Source organism: Prionailurus bengalensis, chromosome E1, assembly GCF_016509475.1.
Source record: "Prionailurus bengalensis isolate Pbe53 chromosome E1, Fcat_Pben_1.1_paternal_pri, whole genome shotgun sequence".
In the NCBI taxonomy this organism is placed as follows: Eukaryota; Metazoa; Chordata; class Mammalia; order Carnivora; family Felidae; genus Prionailurus; species Prionailurus bengalensis.
The window spans coordinates 45,749,569-45,768,619 of NC_057347.1; the positions used below are offsets into that span (position 1 = coordinate 45,749,569).

General features: G+C 41.3%; 1 protein-coding gene across 1 annotated transcript in view; it reads left to right on the forward strand.

Moving 5' to 3' along the window:
- Window positions 1-19,051, forward strand: part of MAP3K3 (mitogen-activated protein kinase kinase kinase 3) — a 60,512-nt gene that overhangs the window by 11,631 nt on the left and 29,830 nt on the right. The window contains exons 3-4 of the mRNA XM_043584946.1: window positions 10,110-10,150; window positions 15,549-15,648. Of these exons, the coding sequence (XP_043440881.1) occupies window positions 10,110-10,150; window positions 15,549-15,648 (141 nt within the window). The remainder of the gene's footprint in view (window positions 1-10,109; window positions 10,151-15,548; window positions 15,649-19,051) is intronic.

Genomic DNA, 19,051 nt, shown 5'->3' on the forward strand with positions numbered 1-19,051 from the left:
GAGAGGGAGACACAGAATCCGAAGCAGGCTCCAGGCTCTGAGCTGTCAGCACAGAGCCTGACATGGGGCTCGAACCCACGAACTGTGAGATCATGACCTGAGCCGAAGTCGGACGCTTAACCAACTTAGCCACCCAGGCACTCTAGATTTTATTTAATTTTAATTAATTTAAATTTAAATAGCCATATGTGGCTAGTGGCTACTGTCTTGGACAGCACAACTTTATATACTATAAGATACTGTTGGTTTGCTGGGCAAGAAATTAAGTGCATGCTTGGAGGTGTTTAGCAATTCATTGGTGTACATTCATTCTTCCACGCAGGTCATGTGTTTCTATACATTGTGATAAGCTCATTCATGAGAATCCTATCTAAGATTCTATTCCAGAGGCATGGGGGCTGGAGGGTAGTGAAGCTGTGGAACTGACATGACTGTTTAGAAATGGAAGCTCAAAGTTGTATGCTAATATCAGACAGAAGGGCAATGAAAATGTCAAGATCATTTTTCCCCCTTAATAAAGTCAAGGTTGTAGAATGGCCTCTCCTGGGAATTGTAGCAGATGTTCAGCTTCTGACCAGGGGAGGTATTCTTCAGCAAAATCCAAAAGGAGAAAGGGGGGGAAAGTCTCAGTGAATATATTTCTAGGAAGGATGGGGTGAGATGAAAGTGGAGGAAACCTTTGGAGGGAGATGTGTTTATAGCTTAGTGTAATGAAAAGAACCTGGCCTAGGAGTCTGCCAGTGTTAATAATCTGTTAACGTAGGACTTTACAGACTGAATCTCTATTTGTTATTATTGTTGTTTGCTTAGGCTTGGGATAGGATTAAACTGTATTCTCCATTACCAGTTCCTCTGCCAGAAAGTCCATACTTAGCAGAGAAGAATGAAAGATCAAAACCTAATTTAAATGGCTAAGAGATGCCAAATTGAGCTAGGAAATGTCAAATAGGGCTAAAGATTCAAATTGCAGAGTACCAGTTGAAAGTAACCAAGTGTTTGGTTAGAAAGGTTGCTTTTTCAGGCAGGGGATGGCGCTGACAGAGGCAAAGGGCACTTACTGCAGCATGAGAAGCGCAGTGCTGGCCACAGGGCAGCGCTAAGATTAGCAGAGCCTTACGGGGCTCAAGCTGGACACAGCAAAGGAAAGCCAGAGGAGCTATGGATTGACAATTGCTGCGGAGCTGAGGCCTGGAAGAATTGGAAAACCTAATTTAATATCTCTGCTTAGCAGGACTTCAGGCATCCTCTTGCCTAAGTGAGCAAGCTAGGTAACTAATTGAAAAAGAGAATGCGTTTGGCAACAACTAAGCGTTCTGAGCAGCTTTGGACGTACATGGGCAATGAGGTGCTCAACTATGAACTCTTTGCTAGGAGGTAGGATCTGGGTTCTCTGCATTCTTCCTCTTGTACGTTAGATCCCTGGAAGCCTACAGCCTTGTTAGAGCTGGCCGAACAATCTTAGATGTGTGGCCCATCCCAGTGTGTGGTTGGGGCCTACGGACAGTTTTGCAGGCGGTGATGACAACACCCCTTTAGCAGTCATCAGCTCACAGTGCTTTATCAATAGGTGCAATTTCTCTGTGAAGCTGACAGCTTAGTGTACTGAAAAGAGTACTGGCCTAGAAGTCTTGGAGTTGTTAATAATCCATTAACCTAGGATTTTACAGTTTACCGAGTGCTTTCAACAACAACAGTTGATAGCACTAACAACTGTAAGCATGTGTATGATGCTTAAAAGTTTGCAGAGTGCTTACGCAAAGGTATTTGTAGAGCCAGGAAGCAAACCCAGATCTTCTGACTCCTGGTCACAGTAATTTTACTGTATATAAGTCTAATCATCTTTCTAAACCTCAGTTTTTCCATCTGAAATAATACCCGTTGTGTCTACCTCTTAAAGTTGTTGTAAGGTCACAGGCAGAATGTAAAGCATTTTGTACATCGTAAAACAGATGTACAGATGTAAAGTGGTAGTGATTATATCACTCTGTTATGTTCTGGCACTGCAGGTATGAGTTCTAGTGAAAGCCTCTAATCAGAATTCTGCATACTGTCATGGAACTGAAAAGGTTAAGGTTTTCTACCTTTATTGGATTGTTATTCCTGTCTATCAGATAGTTCTTTACAAATTTCTGAAGCTAGCCTAATTTCTTAAAATCCCAGGGGAGGAAGAAATAGAATCCTTAATTCCCGTTTCTCTCAAGTCTTACCAGTAACTGGTAAGTAGAGGCTTGAATAGCATCCAGGCTCTGGGTCTGACTTTGCAGGTGTTCACTAGTGGGTGCTTCAGAATGGAAAAGTTGCTTTCCTCATTTCAGGCACTAGCAGGACAGGACTCTTGGCTATCAGTTCTAAAGGAGGAAAATTCTGGGGGCTGTTCCTCCAGTATGGCCAGTGATTGAGCAGACTGTCTTTTGCTTTTACTGTGACAGACCTGGCTCTTCAGGACTTCCATTCTCTTTCAGGGGTTCTTGATAAGATTGTCTGGCTAGTTTGAAAATGAAACATAAAGCAATATATAAGCTTGATACTTTATTTTGTAAGAAGGCTGCTTTATTTATATTTTATACATATATATATATATATATATTTATATTTGTGCGTGTGTGTGTGTGCGTGTGTGTGTAGCAGTGGTTTATTAGGCAGCAATAGCTAAGCAATATACCATTCAATCATTGATTCATTCAGATGCTCACTGAGCTGCTCCTGCATGCCAGACACAGTGCAAGGACTGGGCATATAGAAAGAACTAGGGCAGAGAAGGTTGCTTTACAGTCATCTCTTCCGTTGCCCTTAGGACTTTCCAGACCCCCACAAAATTATTTTTGTTGTCCTTTTTTTTTCCTTTTCATTTTTTATCTTTGGCAAAATAAGGATTCTAGTGCCAAAAATATGGGAGCCATTAAAGATACATAGCAAATACAGGGAAAAGGAGAGCTACAGAATCAGAGTGCACTCTGAACAATGGCTAGCTGAAACCTTTGTCAAGTCCAGTTAGTTCACAAACATTTGCTTAATAAACCCAGATTTGCACAGGGATTCCTGGGAGCTTTCTTGGGTTGCATGTTCAGTTGTTGAGTTTAGACTTTGAGAAGGTTATTTCTACTTCAGTTTGGCATCATTGTTGATTACTCCTATTGTCCCTGCTGAGTTCCCAAATCTGTAGTTCAGCCAGGAGGCCTACACTATCTTCCTGAGATTGGCTGTGGTGGCAGGCGACTTGAACTTGCCTAGACCTGAATTTTTATACTGGAACTTCTTTTCTTAGCAGAGATGGCACCTCTCCCTTCAGTTCAACATGTGCCTGTAGTCAAGCCTCTTAGATATACAAAGAAATGTGTTATGTTCCCTGTACCCTGGGAGCCATACAGTCTTATTGGGAAATGAAAACTACACTAAAAAAAAGAAACTGAGGTAGGATGCAACTATGCCTAAATATATGATACAGATAGTGAGTGCCACGAAAGTGTAAGGTGAGCTTGAGCCGAAGGAGTTACAGAGTCATTTCTGGAGGGGGTAGCACTTAACTAGCCTGTGAAGGAATGTGTGAATGTTTAGCTAGGTGGACAGGAGGAAGGGTGGCACTCCAGGTCAGGCAACTGAAAGGCTAAAGGCTTAGGGCAAAGAACGAACCTGGCTTATTTCAGGAAATAGAGTGGGCATTGTTTGGGCCGGAGAGAGCAGTCCTGCTGAGGACAGTGTGAGATGGCTAGGTAAAGTCAGTGAGCTTAAATTCCAGAGGACTTTGAATGACAGCTGAGGATTTAGACTTTATTGTATAGATCAGGGGTGTCACTGATTACTTTTTGAACAAGGAAAGGACATGGTGAAAGTGGTGGTTAAGATGACTGAAACCGTAGAGGAATGTACACTGTGTTGGCAGAGGGAGCTCAGAAGTGCAGAGGCCGCTTTAGGAATCCAGGAGTAAGGGGAAAGGGTCTCAGTGAGAGTGATGACAGAGAGAATGGGGTTCTGTCCCAGAGGCCTTTGAAGGGAGAATTGGAGGGGAGAGGAAGGAAAGAATCAAGTGGAACTCAGAGGTTTGTCTTCAGTCAAGAGAGCAGTGGTACCAATGTTAGAAATGGCATTGATGAGAAAGGAGACTAGTTTAGGAGGATGGTTGGTGCAAACATACATGTAGTGAGGTTCAGTTTGAGATCATAGTAAAAAAAAAAAAAAAATTCAGATTGTGTGCATGTGTGTATGTGTGTTTTTGCAGGTCCACAATCCTTTATCTGCATTTCTGAAATCCAAAGGGTACTGGAAACTGAAAGACTTTTTTTTTTTTTTTTTTTTTGGTAAATTTGTGGCAGACTCATTTGGCAGCAAAACCTGGTTTGAGTGGACGTAGGGCTGTTTATAGTCTTTCTTTATTCCACTTATTGTGAGTATTCACACTTTTCACTACAAAAACTAGCTTGTACTGTGTTAACAGAAAAACCCTAAGTCTTAGGTGACTTAACACAATATGCCCAGTGTGGGGAAGGGAAGGACAGTGTTCCCCACAGTCAGAACCCTGATCGAGGGTGGCCCCACTGACCTGGAACATGTGGCCACCAAAGAAGAGAGTGTAGAACTCAGTTATGTTCCCAGCTCTTGGTCAGAACTAGTGATAAAGTCCCAAACTAACTTCAAGAGAGGCTAAGCAGGACAGAGGTGCATGGGGGAATACCTGTTCATGTTCTGCCTGTGCCGTGGAAGCGCTGCCCCAGAGACCCTCCCTGGGGGGAGGCGTCACATAATATATATGACAGGTACCATACTTCCTCTCTAAGCTAAAAAACACATTTTGAAACCCTTTTCGCCCCAAGAATTTTGGCTAAAGGCTAATGGGACCTGTGTTTTCATTTATTGAGCACTTACTATGTGCCAGGTACCATTCTCATGTCTTTGCCTAATTATTTCATTTAATTCTTCTGATAACTCCATGAGATAAATATTGTTACTATTCGCACTTGACAGATGAGGAAACTGAGTTACAGATAGGTTAGTCAAATTCAAGGTCATAGAGCTAGGAGGTTGTAGAGCCAGGGTTTGAAGCCAGATGGTTTGACTCTGCTGTCACATTTTTTTTTTAATTTTTTTTTTTTCTTCAACGTTTTTATTTTTATTTTTGGGACAGAAAAAGACAGAGCATGAATGGGGGAGGGGCAGAGAGAGAGGGAGACACAGAATCGGAAACAGGCTCCAGGCTCTGAGCCATCAGCCCAGAGCCCGACGCGGGGCTCGAACTCACGGACCCCGCGAGATCGTGACCTGGCTGAAGTCGGACGCTTAACCGACTGCGCCACCCAGGCGCCCCTGCTGTCACATTTTTAAGAACAACATATCTGCCTCAAATACATGGCAGACAGAGGAAGTTTTGCTTGAGAGATTGGGGCTGGTCATAGAGATTTGGAAATTTTCTATTTACAAGTTGCCTATTTTTTTATTATTAAAAATTTTTAAGTTTATTTATTTATTTTGAGAGAGGGTGGGGGAGGGAGGGAGCATGTGTGTGCCAGCATGAGCAGGAGAGGGGCAGAGAGACAGGAGACAGAATCCCAAGCAGGCTCCACGTTGTTGGCACAGAGCTTGAAGCAGGGCTTGATCTCAACAAATCATGAGATCATGACCTGAGCCTCACAAGATCAAGAGTTGGACACTTAACCAACTGAACCACCCAGGTGCCCCTCAAGTTGCCCATTTTTTATTCTTACTGAAGAGAGGATGTGAGGAAAGCAGGAGAAATCCAGAGGCCAAAAGTCCAAACATCAACATGTGGGGGGAGGGGTGGGAGAAGGCATGAGGAAGAGGAACCAGCAAAGAAGCAGAAGTGGTTAGAGTGGTGGCAGGTTCCCTGGGCTGGGATAGAGTCACAGAAGGCAGGGGAGGAGAGAACCTCATGAAAGAGAACTTGGCCACCAGTGTGAAATGTCTCAGAGAAGCAAGGAGAATGGTTGGCAGGAGGAATTGAATATATTTATCTTTATCTGAACTTTTCTTATCCATGGCTTATTCTGGTCAGCCTGACAGGGGGAACTTGGATTTAGGAACTTGGCAGATGTGGACACACCATGTGGTACATGCCAGCATCCTGCCCTAGAAAGGCTGTCACCACATCAAAGAAGGGATTCAGAGCCCTAAGCATCTTTGTTTACACTGCTTACTAATCACAGGCTTGGTTGGTCTTGAGTAGGAGTGATTTGTGGTTTAAGGCAAAAGTTTAAATTCCCTTTCTAACTGAATTCACACGGAATAGTGCTTGGATTATGGTCATCATTAAATAAATTCATTCCTTCAGTCCCACAAAGGGACAGAGGGGATTCCTTTGTAAGTACATCGAAGTATAATGTCCCAGTTTATGAATAAGAGCTATTGCTATATGTTTTTTATTGCTATAAAAAATGAGATGAAAAGCAACAAAAGAATACAATTTTATTTTAAATCAACAGAGAGAAATAAATCCTAAGGGGCTTTAGTTAATACATCAATATTGGTTAATTAATTGTAATAAAAACAAATGTACTATAGTAATGTATGATGTTAATAATAAATGAAACTGTTTGGTGGGAGGAAAGGTATGTGGGAACTGTTTGCTCAATTTTTCTGAAACTCTAAAGCTGTTCTAGAAACAGAATCTGTTAATAGAAAATACTAACAGTGCAAGCTACACCACGGTATGCTGGACTGTGAGCAGCAGCAGGTGAAAGGCTCTGGTAGCCCCCCTGCGGGGGCAGACAGGTTTTCAGACTTCGGTGAGCACTTGGGTACTCCCGAGCCAGCTGTGGGACCAGAGAGTGTAGGCAGCTGGAGGTGGCACGTCCGTGTGCAGCGGCATGTCGGGGCACTGTGCTGTGGAGGGCCCTTGCCATGCTAACTGCTCAGCATTCCAGGGAAGGAGAAAAAGAGGACAGACAACTGCTGTCACCTGTGTAAACCTCAAATCCACACAGTAACTTTCTCTGCAGCAGTGCCCCACCTTTCTGCTTGCACATGCCTGCACGTGCGCGGGCACACACACACACACACACACACACACACACACGCTCACACTCACCTAGAGTGCAGACCAGATGGGGCACGGTGCTTTTCCATTCTACTTCCTCCATCCCCATCTACTCACAACCTCAGCCAGAGCATCCCCTACTGGCTCCCCAGGCCCCATAGCTTGCTGCATGATTGGCACCTCAGTGTCCTGGTTCTGACTTCATTATTACTCCCATCTCCTCCATGAGTTCCAAGAAGTAAGGTCCCATTGAAGCTCTGCGTCTGTGAGTAAAATAAACCTCCTTTTTTATTTTTATTTTTTAATGTTTATTTATGTTTGAGAAAGAGAGAGAGACAGAGCGATAGCAGGGGAGGAGCAGAGAGAGAGGGAGAAACAGAATCCGAAGCAGGCTCCAGGCTCTGGGCTGTCGGCACAGAGCCCGATGCGGGGCTCGAACTCATGAACTGTGAGATCATGACCTGAGCCGAAGCCGGACGCTTAACCAACTGAGCCACCCAGGTGCCCCAAAATAAACTTCCTTTGCCTGTGTGACACTTAAGTTGTGGCAAAGCATGATGGTTAAGAGCTGGGCTTCCAGGGTTTGAATCCTGGCTCGCTCTTTAAAGCATGGTGACCTTGAAGGAACTTATTTAACTTTATTGTCACTCAGTTTCTCCTGTAAAATAGGGACAATAATAGTATTTGTTGTGAGGATTTGCTTAATTGATACATGTAACAGGCTTAGAACAAGGCTTAATACATAATAAATGTTCAGTAAATGTTAGCTATTGTCATATACTATTAATGGATGAAGTGGTCTACATGTTACATTAAAGAGTGAGAGGGCAAGATCAGAGCTGTGTTTTGAAGAGTTGTCACATTGCAGGTCAGCAGAGTGGGAGCTTTGCCATCCACTGTTTAGTATATGAACTTTCAGGGACATGAAGCTCTTTGAGCCCCAATTCCACCTTGTCTTTAAAATAATGGGATAGAGGATGGCATTATTATATTTTGATTCAATGATTCTCAAGCTGTGGTCTAGGGATCCCTGGGAAGTTCCCAAGAACTTTTCAGGGGGTCTGCGAGGTCAAAACTATTTTCATATTAATACTAAAATGTTACTTGCCCTTTTTACCCTCATTCTCTTAAGAATGTACAGTAGAGTTTTCCAGCGGCTGCATGATACGTATTATCACAACAGATTAAAAGCAGAAGTTGACATGAGAATCCAGCTGTCTCCTATTAAGCCATGCATTAAGGAGATTTGTATTCTGTCACTAAACTCTAAAAATATAATTCTTTTTTATAACAGTGTGTTTATGTTAGCATGTAATATCTTTTAAATTGTTTTAAAATGAACAAAATAAATATAAATTTTGTTTTAATTTCTAATGTGGCAAATATCAGTGGATACAATCTATGCAAACAAAAGCTCTTTGAGGTCCTCAGCCTTTTTTTCTTTTAATTTTTTTAATGTTTTATTTTATTTTTTGAAAGAGAGAGACAGAGTGCAGGCGGCGTTTGGGGGGGGGGGGGGCGGGCAGAGAGAAAGGAGACACTGAATCCGAAGCAGGCTCCAGGCTCTGTCTGAGCTGTCAGCACAGAACCAGAGGTGGGGCTTGAACCCATGGATATAAGATCGTGACCTGAGCCGAAGTCAGATATTCATCCGACTGAACCGCCTCAGCCTTAAAAAAAAAAAAAAAAAAAAAAAAAAAAAAAAGTTTATTTTTGAGGACAAGAAAAAGACATGAGTGGGGGAGGGGCAGAGAGCAGGGGAGAGAGAATCCCAAGCAGGCTCCACACTGTCAGTGCAGAGTCTGACGCAGGGCTCAGTCTCAAACTGCAAGATGATGACCTGAACCGAAACCAGGAGTCAGAGGCTTAACCAGCTGAGCCACCCAGGTGCCCTATCCTCAGTCATTTTTAGGGTGTAAATTAGAACCACTTGTCCAGTTCAGTGGACTATAAGAGAATTCTAGCTTTCTCATCTCTTGGGAAAAAGAAGTTCTTTATGTACCCACCCCACCTTTCACATTCTGTCCTGTTTCTGTCGACTTCTCTGTCTGCTCTGTGTTTCTCTAAAGATACTCTGAAACTTTCTTCTTTCTTCCAAGCCACAGCCTATTAATTTCTCTTTCTCAGTATACTTTTCACTCACTGTCCACTCTTCCTTTCCTCCATCTCTGTTATTTGTTGGTATCCTGACAGGCTTAGTTTTATTTTTTCACTATACGTGTTCTTTTCTTCTGTAATATCTCTTCCCTTTTCCTGCCATTTTAAACTCGCTTGCTCTTTACAGTATTTCTTCGTCCTTGATTTGTTTCTTAACATTCTAATGCTTCTACTTCTTCCTATTTCTGACGTTTACACTCAATTCTGTTCTTGCTCAATCAATTTAATAAATATTAGGCACAAATATTAGATACCATTTCCTTTGCTTGTCACTGGTAATACAGAACCAAGATAGACACGGTCCATAGGCTACCCATGATAATCAGTTAAGACAAATCTGGAGACACTTCTAAGGAAAATTGTCCAGGGTCCTGCTTTATGCCACCAGGGGTAGTCTTGAAAGGGTCATGGAAATCCATTGTAACAGCAGCAACTGCATGTCTACTATGTATGAGGTATCTCGTGTATATTATGTTGTTTGGTTCTCATAGCTCTTCAAATCAGCTATGTTTAGCCTCACTGTACACATGGAAAACTAAGATTCATAGAGCATAAGTAACTTGCTTGTGGACTTATAGCTAGGAAGTATCCATCCCAAGATTTCTTTTTCTCTTCAGTCATATCAGCCAAGAAGAAAAGGTGTCCTGGCCAGGAGGTGATATGGTAGGAGAAACTCCAGAGCCAGTTGTAGAAATAGAGTGTATGAACTTAGAAATGACATGTCAGCATAGCAGCTGAGCTGGGCAGCCACTTAGAGATCTTGTCCTAAGAGCTTTGTTGCCCCTGAAGTTAGAACTCAAAGGCTACAAGTCACTGGAAAGGAATGCGTATGAGGTAGAGACGCTGTAACGGGAGCCATCAGGGATGTTTGCCTAAGGTTGCTAAAGGACTACCTGAAGCTTACCTGGGAATGGCAGGATAACACATGCCAGAGAACCCGCTAACCTGTCTATCATTCCTTTGACAGAGTGACGTCAGAATCAAGTTTGAGCACAACGGGGAAAGGCGGTAAGTCTGCCTTCTGATCAGTGGTTGTGTTCACGTGTGCTGCGGTTCTCAGAAAGCATCGAGCTTATGGAAGCTGTTTCCCTGGAGTGATCCCTGTGGGCTCCCTGGCTAGATGATGGGGTTGATTTGGCATAAAAGGGCAATTTTTACTTTTGGCTTGGCTTACCAATTAAACTTTATTTTTGGTCTTAGGAATGGAAGCCATTTCAACTGCTTTTACTGTTTTTACTCTTCTGCTATTATTCTGCTCCTGTGGGGTCCACCATTTTGCTAGGGGAGGAAGTCAGGACTCCAGCCCTACTCAGTTATGACTTCCAGATACACTGTCACTGTGCCACCTGATAGCATCAGAAGGAGATCAGGAGGCGTCTGGGTGGCTCAGTCGGTTGAGGGTCCGACTCTTGATTTCCACTCAGGTCATGATCCCAGCGTTATGGGATTGAGCCCCATGTCAGGCTCCATGCTAAGTGTGGAGCCTGTTTAAGATTCTCTCTCTCTGCCTCTGCCCCTCTCCTCTCTCTGTCCTCCCTCTGCCCTCTCCTCTTCTCTCTCTCTCTCTCTCTCTCTCTCTCTCTCTCTCTCTCTCTCTTCCCTCTGCCCCTCTCTTCTTATCTCTCTCTCTCTCAAAAAATAAAAATAAAAAATTAGTTAAAAGAGGATCAAGATTCTCCTGTGGTGTGGTACTATTTCCAGCCCAGTAGAGTGGCCCTGGCCCCTGGCTTTGTCCACATCAGGGCCAGGTTAGTGACTTGGAAGTTTCTTTATAATGTGTCAGGGTCATGGGAAGCTGCATCAAGTCTGTCAGTTGTGAAAGATTTCAGATCATTTGAGGACATAGAAAGAGGGAGTTTTTCAGTCTATATTCAGTATCTTACCTTGTTAGGGAAGTGAAAGTAATGTTATGAAACCCTTTTGTCCTTTCCTCCATTGTTAGTATTTAGTTTTTTGTAGGAAACCAAGATAGAAGTTTTTAGTGGAGAAAAATAGGACTCCACTTAATTTCTAAAGTTATTTAAGGAAAAACTTATTTTTTTTAAACTCAACATGGGGCTTGAACTCACAACCCCAACATCAAGAATCGCATGTTCTGACTGAGCCAGCCAGATGCTCCTTAAGGAAGAACTTTTAAATAAACTTTATTTTGAGAGAGAGACAGAGCATCCCAAGCAGGCTCCACACTATCAATGCTGAGCCCAGTGTGGGGCTTGATCTCACAACCATGAGATCATGACATGAGCTGAAATCAAGAGTTGGATGCTAACAGACTGAGCCACCCAGACGCCGCTTAAGGAATAACTTTTGAAAAGCATACAGAACTCTGGTAATGGGATAATTGGGACCCTGTGTGTGCACGCATGTGGCGCATATGTGCCTGAGTGTGCTTTTCAATATGTTTCCTGCTATTCCAGTCTCTCTCATTGATACCCCACTTTTGCCTTTGCTTTGAGCATTTGGAAATGTGAAGAGCAAACCCATGAGAATAAGCTCTTCCTATTAGATTAGTTCCATCAGAGGGACATTAGTGCCTCCAAACATTGTTAGCACAAGTCCAGATATGTGGCTGCTGTTCTCCCTTAAAAAGATATGTTAACAAGCCTGCAAGGTTGTCAGAGGTTGCCTGGTGAAAACACTGTGGTCTGCAGAGCCAGAGCCCTGCTACTGCGGTGTGTGTTCTAGGGCTGTTTCAGGCCTGGAGGGAGGAAAGTCTTCTGATTTCTGTCCCCAGCGGCTCATCCTGTGTCCTGCGAGTAGCAGAGAAGTTGAATTGTCACTTGATTGTTGCTGCTTTTCACACTTCTGACTTGACTGGGTTTTGGAAGGATTGCCAAACTCAGACTGGCAGAGAGTTTTCAGAAGTAGATACAAAATCAAAAGCTCAATTGTGTTGGAGCCTAATTATGTGGTTACGCTCTCCTGAATTCCTGTTCCCAAAGTGGTATGTAGTTACAGTGAGCAGACTTACACTGAGAAAGTGTATGTGTTTAGTTTCAGAGAAGCTGCCAGATCGAAACCACAAATATTTAAGGTGGTCAGGTAGGAATGGCCTTTCAAAGCCTGAACAGCAGAGTGTTGGTATCAAGATTTCGAAAACTGTGCATTCTCTTTTTATGGAGCTGTTTTCAGGAGCCATTGCACTTCACTGTTTGTGTACTGTGTGTGGAATTGAGGACTTTTAAGTTGGTGCGGGGAAGCCAAGTTGCAGCTGCACTATGCCAGACAGCTCTGGTTTCATGTGTTTTATGTCTTAGGATTTTATAGAGAATATGATTGTGGGCTTTCTTTACTTTTTGCAGGGAATATGGATAGTATATATCTAAATGTTGTAGGCCCTTAGAGAATTAGAATGTACAGAAAAGAGGGAAGAAATAGTCTTTTTCCATTCACCTATGCTAAGTATCCATTCTGTTTCCCTTTGCTTTGGAAGGGTAGGGATCCGGCTCCTAACGCTTTTACCTTTTAGCCCCAGGAGGGCAGAAGAGGACTGTAGATTCAAACTCCTTCCCTTGGAAAGCTTCCCTGTCTGGACACTGGTGAAGGTGGTTGTCACAGGTGTTAGTCCCCTCTTTGAAGCATTGGCTAAAAATGCCTACCATTCAGGGTGATGGCGGCAGCTTCGATCTTACCAATGCTGATAGTCCTGGTTTCTGATCTTGACTTTGGGGCTGCTTTTGAGGTTTTGAATGGCTTGTTGCCAGGCAAAATGCAGGAGAATTTATCTGAGCCTGATCCTTTTCTAATGGTGTGCTAGGGACATACGAATGGTCTCCTGGTATTTTATTCAGGAAGACTGGCCCCTGTTGCTGAGATGCTGATGAAGGAGATATTATTTGCTATTAGGAATTAGTGGAAAGCCATTCTCTCAAAAGTCTCCAGAAAACGTCCATATCTAGATAACCCATATCTAGATAGCATTACACAGTATCATTTCTTGGCACAGTTGGTTTGAGGGAAAAAAAATACAAGGATTACAGTATGAATGGATTCCCAGGTGGGATATGAACTAACATATTCAATATAATTTCCAAAAATGAAAGGTGGTGATGGATAAAGGAAAAGTTATGGAGAAATTATCTTCCTGGGATGTTAGGCTTTGTGTGAAGGATAGACTGGTTGAAAGAAGTATGCTATTAAGGTTGTCCAAAAGAACTTTCTGCTATAATGTAAATGTTATGTACCTTTGTTGTCCAGTATAGTAACCACTGGTCACATTGCCCTGTGGCTAGTGAGACTGAGGAACCAGTATAAAATTTAATTTTAATCAATTTGAATTTAACCAGCTGCATGTGGCTAGTGGCTACCACATTGAATAGTACAGTTCTAGGATGATGGAAGCTTTTATGCTGCCTACTTATTTGTGCCAGCCTGGCACAGAAGAACATTAAAGAAATTATCTGGTCAGATTCCATTAAAATCCAGTAGCTTAGATCCCTCTGTCCTGTGGTTTATTGCTTCTTACTCTGGTTATACCACTTCCCACTCTGGAGGAGCAGAGAAGATGTAAAAAAACCACACACTTCTCAGCATGAGGAGGGCAAGAACTGTAGAGGCTCCATGGCTGAATACTGCTGCTCTACCAAGCACTAGTCATATTTCGTCCAGTCTAGGCTACTAAGAGATGAAGGTCATTTTGATATATATTTTCCCCCATCACATTAAGCATAAATTCATGTGTTTATTAGTCATTCATAACTCTTTGAATTGTCATAATATCCTTGTCTATGTTTCTGTTGGGTTGTTTGTCTTACTGATTTTGCATGGATTATTTTTCCACGTTTGATATTTCTTAACTTTGTTGAGGGCTGATCATTTTGCTATCAGAAGTTTAAATTTTTGTTGTTAAATCTGCCTTCTTCCTCCTTGTCTTCTGTATTTTATATAATGCTTAGGAAGACCTTCTCCACTCCAATATTTTTTAATCCTATGCATTCTTCTGTGTGTGTGTGTATATATATATACACACACACACACACATACACATGTAGAGAGAGAGAGAGGGAGAGAGAGAATATATGAGTTACTTTCTGATATTCTCTTGTTTTCACTTATCTCATTGTTTATTTTTATCTTAAGTATTTAAGTTGTAATGTATTGGGTTGGACCCATATGGCTGCTTTTGTACATCAAAAATTGTTGACTACCAGCAGCAGACAAAGGTAGAGAGAATGTTATACTGAACCCTTCTGAACCTGTAACCCAGATTTGATATTACCAATATTTTGTCAATTTTTTTGTATATTTCATTCTTCTGTTTCATTCATTTTGTATGTTTAATCTGAACCCAGTTTTAAATTTTGCTGTGATGTTTAATTGACAGATTCTTTTAACACATCTTTGAACAAGTTCTTACTCTACTCTGTATTTATAGACATTGTTTTTTGGGGGCACCTGGGTGGCTCTGTTGGTTAAGCGTCCGACTTCGGCTCAGGTCATGATCTCACGGTTCGTGAGTTCGAGCCTTGCATCGGGCTCTGTGCTGATAGCTTGGAGCCTGGAGCCTGCTTCAGATTCTGTGACTCCCTCTCTCTCTGCCCCTGCCCTGCTCGCACTCTGTTTCTCTCTCAAAAATAAATAAAACGTTTTAAGAAAAGTTGTTTTTTGAACTGACCTAATGAGTTTCTCTAGAAAAGTGTCAATATCAACACTACTTATATGATCATATGTGTCACTTGTTAAAAAAAAAACTTAGGCATGTAACCAACTCAAGGGGAATTCTTTTGACTCTTAGGTAGGAAATCTCAATTCTGAAGATAATCAGCATTGAGATTCCTCTGGCATCAGCAATGGATAAGACCTTTCAAGTCCTGGAGTTGAGTCATTTAGGAGTTAAGACCATGTTTTCAGGACCACTGCTCCAGTCTCCAGGTTTTCTTCCTAACAAGAGTGTTTAGAACCTAATGTTTAAATCCAGATGTCCTGCTTTTTTCTTTTTTTAAGTTTATTTATTTATTTTTGAGAGAGACAGCATAAGCAGAGGAGGGGCAGAGAGAGAGGGACAGAGGATCCTAAGCGGGCTCCATACTGACAGCAGAGAGCCTAATGTGGGGCTCGAACTCACGAACCGTGAGATCATGACCTGAGCCAAATTCAGATGCGTAACTGACTGAGCCACCCAAGCGCCCCAGGTGTCCTGTTTGGATACTGAACTGTCATTGATAGAAAAGATCTGAGCTGAAATGGTAGAACAATTATTGGGACTGAGCAATGTTTGTGATGCTCAGGAGAAAGGTAAAATAAATAAAGTAGGTAAGAGAAGAAAAGAAAAAATAAAAAGTCAAACTGTATGAAGGAGAAAAAGAGAATCCTATGTTTAAAAGAACAGGAAGATATTCAGAAGTCCTAGCTTTCCAAATCTGACTTTTAAAATATACAATTAACGATGCTTCCTATTCCTTTTCAGAATTATAGCATTCAGCCGGCCTGTTAGATATGAAGATGTGGAACACAAGGTGACAACAGTGTTTGGGCAGCCTCTTGATCTTCATTACATGAATAATGAGGTAAGAAAGTAGATGGATGGTATGGAGACAAGATGGGGTGACAGCTGACTACCTTTTTCTTTCTCCTTAACTGAGGATATTTTAGTTTGTTCCTCTAATATCATCTGCAGGTTTTCCTTTTCTGGAGCCTCTTTCCTTAATTTCAATAATTCTGGGATTTCTGGGTTTTGCTACATGGGGGATTCCATAGCTACTTCCATTCTGCCTGCTCAGTGAGTGGTGGTAGCTCTAATACTCCATGGTGGGAACAGGTATGGTACTGGGGCCAGGATGTATATTGTCTCTGTTATGTTTTGTAGCTTATCTTTTTCTTTCCAGCACAACCTTAACAAGAAGCAGAGGTTTAGGAGGGGCTGGAGAGGTGTGGAAAACTGGTGGGTAGTTCCTCTATTGACAGTCATAAATACTGGACTCTTCTCTCAAAGTTTAACTCCCAAGTGTAGTTTGTTTCCAAAGTTAGCACCTACTCAAGTGATTTCTTTAACTCTTCTTCCTCCTGTCCCCTGCTCTTCCTTCCAGTTCTTATTTTTTCATACTTTGAATGTCACCCAGGAAGGGATTCTTCTGAGTGTCAGTTACTTGGCTGCTTTTCCAGCTCCAAGAAAGGTGCTAGAGGCTACAGTCTGCTTGGGCTGATGCTTTGCATTAGTCTGAGAGGCAGTGTGTTGGTGCCTAGTAAAAAGTGTGCATCTTGAGGGAATTGAATTGGGGGACAAGACAAGAAAGCTGGGCCACATCCTGGCTCTTTGAGAATTGGGTCCTTACTGTGTAGTTTTGTTTTATTGGTTAAAGAGTTAAGAATCTCCTCCATAAAGCAACCCAAGTGTCCATCCATCCATCAATAGATGAATGGATGAAGAAGATATGGTATATATAGAGAGTGAAATATTACTCAGCCATAAAAAAGATGAGATCTTACCATTTGCAACAACATGGAGGGACCTAGAGGGTGTTATGCTAAGTGAAATAAGTGAGACAGAGAAAGACAAATACCATATGATTTCACTTATAGATAGAATCTAAAACACAAAACAAATGAATAAATAAATGAAAAACAGAAACAGACCCATAAATACAGAGAACAAACTGATGGTTATCAGAGGGGAGAGGTAGGCAAAATGTGTAAAGGGGGTGAGAGATACAAGCTTCCAGTTATAGAATGAGAAGTCATGGGGATAAAAGGTACAGCAGAGGGGATATAATGGTATTGCAGTAGCGTTATATGGCAACAGATGGTAGCTACATTTGTGGTGAGCACAGTATAACATACAGACTTGTTAAATCAGTGTGTTGTACACATGAAACTAACGTGACATTATGTGTCAACTATACTTTAAAAAATAAAAGCAAAAAACCTTCAGCTGGAGAAAAAAGGAATTTCTTCCATAATTTGGGGCTGACATCTATAGGGGCTGAGATTTGTTGGCTAAAACCCCCCAATCCCCTTTTATGCAAAATATACAACTACAATTGGATATGTTGCCCAATAGCTAACAAAAATAAGACTGTCTGATCTTTTGTTTTTTTTGTGACAAATTTTAGAAATACAGCAGATTTGGAAAATAAACCACTAGCTCTATAGTTAATAAGTAATGCAGATGAACTTTTAAAAATTGCAGCTCAAGCTTCAGTCACTGCATAGAAAGCAAGGCTGAAGTCTGCCAGCTAATCAGCATTAAAGAAGGTATTCTTTAGTGAGGAAAGACTTTTCGGAATGATTTAGTGCTCATTTCTCTTTCCATTAAGAATTCCACATGTCCCAAAATCCATTTTCAAATTCTTTGGGCAATAAAGTGGCTTCCCAGAATGTTAGTCGTTCCTTTATTTAAATATTTATGCAGATGTTAATTCTAAAGCCAAACATAATTAGTAGTTTAGTAATTATTTTAGATGATGCATGTCTTTCCATGCTCTGCTAATGTGAATGACCGAGAATTGACTAGTTTACATTTTATTAATTTAAAAATCCCTCAACCTTTTTCTTTTCTTTGCCCTCTAAACCTTGCCACGTCAGGATTTGAGAACCACATGTGAGAAATCGGTTGGTATTTTATTTTATGTTTACTTATGTTTTTAATAGCTTTATTGAGGTACAATTTACCCACCATAACATTTACCCTTTTAAGCTGTACAATTCAGTGGTTTTTAATATATGTACAGAGTTGTATAACCAACACTACTATCTAACTCCAGATACCCCAAAGAAAAGGCCTGTATCCATTAGCAGTCACTTCCTATCCCCTCCTCTCCCTAGCACCTGGCAGGCAAACACAAACCTACTTTCTGTCTCTTTGGATTTGCCTGTCCTGGACATTTCATATACATGGAATCATATAATATGTGGCCTTTTGTGTTTGGCTTCTTGCACTTAGCATAATGTTTTCAAGATAATAATATTCCATTGTATGGATAAACCACATTTTGTGTACCCATCTGGATACTGGAATTGTTTTCACTTTTTTGACCATTATGAGTAATGCTGCCATAAACATCTGTGTACACATTTTCATATGCACGTTTTTTTTTTCAGTTCTCTGGAGTATATACCAAGGAGTAGAACTGTTGTCTTACGGTAACTCTATGTTATCGTTTTGAGAAACTGTCCATCCTTCCCACATCCACTGTACCATTTTACATTCCTACCAGCAGCATAGGAAAGTTATAATTTCCCTATGTCCTCATCAAGACTTGTTACTTTTTGGGTTTTTGCATATCTGTTTTTTAAATTATAGCCATCCTAGTAGGTACGAAGTGGTATCTCATTGTGGTTTTAATTTGCATTTCCCTAATGACTAATGACATGGAGTGTCTTTTTGGTGCTTATTGGCCATTTGTCTGTCTTCTTTGCGCGATGTCTATTCAAATCTTTTGTCCATTGGAAGAATTGGATTCTTTGTCCTCTTACTGTTGAGTTGTAAGAGTTCTATATATATTCTGGATACTAGACCCATATCATACTTTTGCACAATTGTAGTTTATTTGTTTAAGTTAAAGCCTACTCCAGTTATTTCTTTATCTCTCTCCACCTCCCACAACAGTTCTTGTTTATTCATACTTTGAATGTTACAGGAAGGAATTCTTTTACGATGTGATAAGATTTGCAAAATTTTCTCCCATTCCATGAGTTGTCTTGAAATTTTATTTTATTTTATTATTTATTTATTTATTTTAAGCAATCTCTGCTCCCCACACGGGGCTCAAACTCACAACCCCAAGATCATGAGTTCATGATCTTTTGACTGAGCAGCCAGGTGCCCCTTGAAATTTTATTTTAAATACTGTTCTTGCTCTTTGTTTTCTCCTGGCCTAGAATTTAGTGTTGCCATCTCCTTTTATTATAAAATGGGAACTGAAGAAATGAATTGGACTTTTGCTTGATTTTGTGTTTGCCACAAACGTGTAA